Source organism: Pediculus humanus, genomic scaffold (genome assembly GCF_000006295.1).
Source record: "Pediculus humanus corporis 1103172107910 genomic scaffold, whole genome shotgun sequence".
In the NCBI taxonomy this organism is placed as follows: Eukaryota; Metazoa; Arthropoda; class Insecta; order Psocodea; family Pediculidae; genus Pediculus; species Pediculus humanus.
This window is the reverse complement of record NW_002987483.1, coordinates 288,441-296,160: the sequence shown is the minus strand read 5'-3', so window position 1 is coordinate 296,160 and position 7,720 is coordinate 288,441. Positions and strand designations below refer to the sequence as shown.

At 35.3% G+C, this 7,720-nt stretch overlaps 1 protein-coding gene across 1 annotated transcript; it reads right to left on the bottom strand.

Annotated features, from left to right (window-relative positions):
• Window positions 1-2,757: 2,757 nt before the first annotated feature.
• Phum_PHUM399460 (Sex-determining protein fem-1, putative) lies at window positions 2,758-6,581 on the bottom strand (the record flags this gene model as incomplete). The annotated part of the gene is made up of 8 exons (XM_002428693.1): window positions 2,758-3,127; window positions 3,211-3,678; window positions 3,767-4,006; window positions 4,099-4,288; window positions 4,377-4,595; window positions 5,865-6,065; window positions 6,167-6,326; window positions 6,393-6,581. The coding sequence occupies 8 exons, from the start codon at window positions 6,579-6,581 to the stop codon at window positions 2,758-2,760; spliced, it is 2,037 nt and encodes a 678-aa protein (XP_002428738.1).
• Between the last annotated feature and the right edge of the window lie 1,139 nt (window positions 6,582-7,720).

Here is a 7,720-nt window from a genome sequence, read left to right as displayed (position 1 = left end):
GAAGGCGATGGAGCTGATGATGGGGGAGAGAGAAAGAGAGAGAGAGAGAAAAAAAAAAAATGTCGGCTTGTTATCGGCTTATTCGAAGGAGATTCCGGCTGTGATTGACCGTTGAGGATGCACTGAAACTGAGATATCTAAAAAAAAATTTGATTCCTCAAAGGTAAATAATTTGTCTTCATTACTCCCTCGATTTCCTCCTCAAAGTTGTAAATTTTTTTTTTTTTTTTTTTTTTTATACATTTTGTCTATTTTGCTAAGGGTTTCACGGGGTGGGAGAGGGGATGGGAGGGGAAAAGGCTTCAAAATAAAAATGATTGTGATGTGCAAAGGGTAAAAGGAGAGAGAGAGAGAGAGAATGCGTGCGTGCGTGAAAAAGATAGAGAAAGATTCGCACTGGACAGTTTGGAGAGATCTATCTGGACATTGTTATTTTGTTCAAGTTTGTTGTCCAGTTTTAGGAAATTTTTTTTTTTTCTCTTTATGGAATTTTCCAGTCGATTTTATTTATTTTATTTTTTATCCTGGGTCATTATTTGCTTGTGGGGTCATTTGTCATTTTTTTAAATTTAAAAAAAAAAAAATGTTTTTTTCACTTTTTTTTACTTTTTTTTAATTTTTTGTTTCTTTTTAGCTTGTGTGAAATGAAATTCACGGCGTGAATAATTTTTCGAGGAAAAGGAAAAAAAATTTTCCGGAAGAAAAAGAAAATGTTGTCTCTGTCTACGTGTCAGAGTGGATGAAAAGTTTAACATTCCTCATTGGAGTCTGTCTGGTTGTTGTTGTTGTTGTCGGAAAAAAGGATTGGGATTGATTGTGAAAATGTTTTTCCATTTTTTTTGTAAGTAAACTTTTTTTTTTTTTTTTTTTTTTATTATTAATGCTCGAATAAGGTGTTCCGGTTCCGGTACATCCGTTTTTTTTTGTTTATGAATAAAGAAAACCGGAAATTAACAAAAAAAAAAAAAACAACAACAAATTGTAAACGTTATTATTAAACGGAAATTTTTGTTTTTTTAAAATAAAAATGGCGCGCGTTTTTTTTTTTTTAAATTTAAAATTTCGTAGAATGGAAATTCACAAAAGGAATTTTACCGATGGTTAATTTTTAATTTCAGATTAAAAAAAAAAAAAAAGAAAAAGAAAATGGATCGATTTCCCTTTTTTTTTTTTTGGAAAATTTCGATGGTGGAAAATGTCGGAGATTTTTTTTTTCCAGGTAAGATTATTAATTTTTTTTTTTTAAAATAATAATTTTCTCTTGAATTAACTTTTTTTTTTTTTTTTTTATGGAGAAAAACTCTGGGAGAACGTTTTTAATTATCATCATCATCATCATCATCATCATCATCATCATCATTATTATTATTATTTATTTATTTATGTATTTTTTTTCAGGTGAAAGAAAAAGTGATTGGTAACGAATTGGAAATCGGATCGGAAATGGGGAAAAAGTTTCGACGACTCTGTCTCAATTTACGTATGAATAAATTTAATATTTTTTTATTTATCTTTTATTCCTCTATTATTATTATTATTATTATTAAATTATCGATCGATAAATCAATCAATCAATCAATCAATCGTTTTCAAGTTTTACAATTGCGGGAATTATTATACGCATTATGAAACGAAAAAAAATAAAAATTGATTGATTTGTGAGGTCGGGTTGGTGGAAAGAGGCGGAGGTATAATCAAAATTTTCGGGGGGTGGAAGAGGAGGGGGTAGGAAGGGTAAGGTTTATCGTCAACGGGTCCTACCCTTCTTGTTTATTATTATCATTATTATTATTTTTATTAATTTTTTTTAAAATTTTATTTAGCTTATTTATAAAACGAATTCGGTTCGTATCCGTTAAGGTAGGGAGAGGGAGGGAAAGGGGGAGGCGAAGGGGGCGGGCGGAAAAATAAATAAATAAATGAATAATAATGATAACGCGGTTGTAAAAAAATTTTTATTTTTATTTATGTATTTTTATTTATATATATATTTATAGATCTATTTTTTTTTTTTTTTTTAACGTTTCCTGGTGGTGGTTTGCTATTTTGTGTTTTAACGATGAGTTGTTTTTTTACCCACGTGCGCACGTGCACACGCGGCAACGTTTTTTTTAAAACAAATGTGCTCAATTTTACAACCGAAAAAAAAGGTTATTTATTATTATTATTATCATTATTATTTTTTATTTATTTAAAATTTTTTATTTATTGCTAACAAAAGCGGTGAATTTCGAAATTCGCGACGTGCGTGTCCGTGAGTGCGTGCGTACGTGCGTGTTCATTTTTATTTTTTTATTTTCGTTTTATCGATATTTTCGCCAAAAAAAAAAAAAAAAAGAAAAAAATGAAAGTGAAAAAAAAAAAAATATATATATATATATATATAAAAATAAATAATAATAATAATGATAATAAACAACAATAAAAATACGAACGGTTAATAATAATAATAATAATACTTATAAAAATATATTTTGATCGCTTTAAAAAAAAATATTAATTAAAATTTTGCGTAATTTTTTTTTTTTTTTTTTTTTTTTTTTTCAATAATGATACGAAACAATATGATGATGATAATAATAATAATGATAATGATAATAATAATAACGATAATAATAACGATGATTGATAGGAGGAATAAAATTGACGTGAAACGAATCATTTATTTACGAGCGCGCAAATTATTCATTTTTTTCTTTTTTTGTTTTTGTTTTTGTTTTTGTTTTGTTTTGTTTTGTTCCGTTAACGAGTGACGTGTCAACAGTGATCTTCGACGAATGGAATTAAACTTTTTGGTATCTGGTCGACGTAATATTCTCTTTTCGTGTTTTTCGCGAGAGTGTTTGCAGCCAAACAAGCGAGGCTCTTGTATTTGATCGGATTTATTATCGTCGGATGAAGTCGTCCTCGCAATATGGATTCCATCGTTTTCTTATCCGAATTAACGGAATCTATGTGAGCTCCGTTTTCTAAAAGCGTCGTGATTAGTACGGGATCGACGAAATCCGCGGATGCTGCCAAATGCAACGGAGTGTTACCGTCGTGATCTTTCGCTTTCGGATCCGCTCCAACTTTTAACAGTAGCTGAGCTAATAGAGCGGATGGAAATTGACAACCTGCGTATTTGCTGCGTATAGGAAAGACAAAGACAAAGAGATAAAGAATTAAACCGAATTAAAAAGAGAAAGAAAGGATCAGGTACGGATTTACCTGGGAACCAATCCGGAATCTCTCGAACAGGCCAAGTGTAAAACGCTTCTCCCGTGTTTTCCGGTGACTCCCAACTGTACGAGTTGATATGTGCTTTTATAAACGGTTTCTTTCAATTCTTCTTCTTCGGGCGTCGCGACGGGCATGACTTTCGTGAGCAAACAACCCAAGTGCAGGGAAATAACAATGACCCTATGCAAACAAGTTAAATCTCCGTCGTATTTGGGTATCTTTTCGAGTAGTTGAACGGCTACTTTCACTTCGTTTATCGCTTTTATGTAAACCGTGGCCACGTCCGTAAAGCTAACCGGTGGAATCCTCCTGCTCCTCGTGCTCACCCGATTTTTTTCGCTCAACATGTACGAGAATAGTTCGGTGAAAGAAAAGAGAGAGCTTTGAGTCATTAGATTTAACGGTTCCATCATGTTTTGCTGCATGTCTAAAGCGTAATTCCAAAGATCGATGCATCTGAGAGAGAGAGAAAAGTTAATCTTTTAGGGATTCGTTATACTTGAAACAACGGAAAAAGGAGAATTGACAACATCGTGTCTCTCACCTGTTAAACTTTCCAGCGTCCGCATAAATGGCTCCCCTATACCTTATGTAATAACTTGTATCAGGATGAGCCGGGCCCAATATGCGTTCGCGAATTACTAAGGCTTGCATTCTCATTTCGTCCGGATCCGCTAATAAGTCTTCTAAACTCTCCATGTCGTTTATTTCTCTCACGTGATCGTACGCTCCCACCGTTCGCTTTTGTGGAGGTTTGGGTAATTTGTTATTTGAACTATGTAGTCTGAAAAAAATAGTAAGTTTCGTTTATCTCTCTCTCTCTCTCTCTCTCTCTCTCTCTCCCTCTTCCCATCTCTCTGTCTCTCTCTTTCTCACCTATCGTGCATGGCTCGCCTCCATAGCTCTAGCGCTGCGTTCATGTTTCTTTCCTTATCGATATAAGTCGCTCCTAGCAATTCTAACGCGTCCAGTCGTTCCGTACGTGATATCAAATTGGGAAGTTTAATGAGAGCTTCTACGATGTGTCTGTGACCGGCTACGCTCGCGGCCAAAAGAGGCGTCATTCCTGCATAGAGACACAAGACACAAGATTAGTGGTAACAACCCTTGGGGTGAGTGGGAGGGGGGTGGAGGAACGAAACGTTCAAACTCACCGTACGAATCGACGTCCATTTTCGCTCCGTAACTTATAAGCAACTGAAGAATTTCCAAACTACCGGATTCCGCGCAGTCATGAAGTGCTGTGTTACCCTTTGAACTTTTCCGGTTAACGTCCGCTCCGATCGAGAGGAGATATTTGGCAATCTTGAAATGCTTTTTGTAGCATGCTATCATTAGACATGTGTGACCGTGTTTGTTTGCTATTTCGATGTCTGCAACAACAACAACAACAAACAAATTTTTTTTAACGGAACAACCAACTCGGAACTTATTTACATATTAATGAACGATGCAAGACGATGGTCTTTTCGGTCAATTCCGCGTTTGGAAATGCGATAAAAAAAATATGTTTTTTGAAAAAAAAAAAAACATGCACGGCGATTAATAGTAACAACAACGATAATGATAATGATAATGATAATAATCGTACAATTATAATTCATTTATTCATTTTCAACTTTTTTTTTTTTTTTTTCTTTTTTTTATTACCTTGCATGATTTTACGTGATTGGCGTTTTTCAAGTTTTTAATTAAGGATTTTTTTTTTTTTTTTTTTTTTACAAACTAAATTCGTAACAACTTTACATAACATAACAACAACTTCGCATAAGTTAGGCAACAAACACAATGCGGACGTGTTAGGTCTCGCCCGCAAAAAAAAAAAAAAAAAAAAAAAAAAAACTTCCCGTAGTGATGATGATGATGATGATGATGTCACGTCGTAATTCCTTTTCCCGGATGGGGTGGGGGAAAAAAACCGACTTTCGTGACCACCACCACCAATACATCTTCCGGGATCGTTCTGGGATCGAAAAAGAAAAGCTTTCGCGTCAAAGAAAAAAAAAAAACCCCCTTTGAAAAATGAACTACAAACGAACAAACAAACAAACAAACGTTTTGGCTCTTTTCAGTTTATAAACTTTTATTGGATCTTGTTAATATTGACATAAATAACGCACATTCTATGCGAAAGCGTAGGCGGCGGCGGCGGCGACGGAAATACCGAAGCGTTTGGGGGGGAGGGGGAGGCGGGAAAGCCCGAAGGTCGGAAAATCAAATTTGATTAAAAAACATTACAAAAGGATTTATCCCGTTCCCCCCAAAACCCGTTTATAATTCGGATTTCGGACCCGACGATAAATTTTACTCTTAAAAAAAAAAAAAAAAAAAAAAATCCCAGAAATAGACTCGTCGCTCTTTCTCTCTCTCTCTTCGTCTTTATTTCTATCTCTCTCTTTTTCTCGTGAATTTTCTAAACTCCGTAAATATTTTTAGCGTCGGACGCGGATTTTTTCTTCGGTATTTTCAACCGTTGACGAAATGTGGGGGGGGGGCGGACGACGACCTTCGGTTTTAAAAATTAATTTATCATCGGAGATCGAGAATCGATCGATCCATCGATTTCATATTTCACTTACTCGATTATCATTATTCGACGTGTAAAATAATAATAATAATAATAATAATAATAATAATCGAACCTGCACCGTTATCGACGAGAAATTTAACAACTTCGAAACGACCATCGAAGCAAGCTGCTCTTAACGGCGTGGAATTCGTTTTGGTTACGCTATTGACGCATGCTCCGTGTTTGACGAGAAGTTTAACGACGTCCAGGCATCCGGCAGCGGCGGCGCACCATAGAGGAGGAGCTCCTTCTATGGTCTCGCCATCAAAAACCACTGTTTAAACAAGAAAAGAAAAGACAATTAATCGGAATTTCTTCGTACGTCTCCCCTCGATCGAAACTCTCCCACCCACCATCACCACCACCATCACATACCTGATCCTGGTTGTTCAATGTTTGCGTTGCATCTTTGGATGAGATATTCAGCGACGTAATAATGACCGTTTCTACAAGCTACAACCAACGGAGTTGCTCCGTGCGTTTTAGCCGTGACCAGCATAGCCACCTCGATCTCTTCCCGGTGTTCTAAAAAAACCTGTAAACAAACAAACAAAACAAACAATTTAATTACAATTACGATTAATATTTTATGAGAACAAACAAAAAATCCCGGTAACAAACAACAAATGCCATTTTCCGTCCTTCGCCGTATGTGAAAATTCACAGACGACACACCATGAGATGTTGCCCATCCATAAATAGATGATGGGTCGGTTCTTCCTGTACCGTAAATCCTATTTCGGAGCGGTAGACCTTGAACGTAGTAAAAAAAAAACCCTGAAGATTCCATTATTATTATTATATACCGCACATTAAATTTCGACAAAATCTCTTCTTCTCTCTCTCTCTCTCTCTCTCTCTCTCTCTCTTTCTTCCCATCTCTCTGTCTCTCTTTAAACAAAAATTAAAACGGTTTTTTTTTTTTTTCCACGTTAACCTCAATGAAACGATCTTACAGGCATTGATGTCAATGACGAACGACTATTAAAAAAAAAATTTCAAATTAACATTTTTTATAACCTGTGTGTGTGTGTGAGAGAGAGAGAGAGAATCAAATACGGTTTTTTTAATAAACGAAAACGGGGGGGAAAAAGAAAACTTTTCAATATTGGAAATTTTTTCCCCCCAAAAAATCGTTCTATTCGACTGATTTTTCCTCCCCGCCAGCCAGCCAATTAACCCCCAACCGACCCCCCATTCCAAGGGCACAATAAAACATTAAGAAGGAAAAATTCGGGTTCGAAAACGAGACAATCTTCTTATCAGTCGAACGTTTAGATAATTAGAATGTTATAATGATGATAATGAGAATTGTTTGTTTCGTCTCAGGTTTTTGTTTGCCTCAACAATCATTTTTCGTTACAAAGAAATTTAAAAAAAAATCTTCGACGAGAACAAAATTTTGGCGTTTTTACGTGGGGAGGCCCCCATTCCAAGGAACGACGTACAAGATTTCCCAATCTGGAATTATTACTATTTTTTTTTTCCAGAGAAAAATAACCTGGAAAATTTTGCACGGTGACGAAGAATTCTTTGTAAAACCCTAGCAATGACGGGGGGAAGGGGCGAAGGGGGGTGGAAATTTGTTGGGTAAATTTTTGTTGACAACAACGAAGACAAACGTACGGCCAAACATGGCGGTGGGAAATTTTTTTTTTCTTTTTTTTTGTTTCCGCATTTAAATTTCACGTTTTGTAAACGAACGACGACTCCAAACCAGTCCAAAATGAACGAAAATAATAATAATAATAAATTTCGGAATTATTATTATTATTATTTTCACAGTCGGAATCAATTAAAACAAATTTATTATTTATTTACGAATCTTTCGTGTCTCGCCGACGACGCCGCCGCCGCCGCCGAAAAAAAGTAACGATAATAATAATAATATAAATTCCAACTATTAGAACCACGAAGAGAGATCGCGAG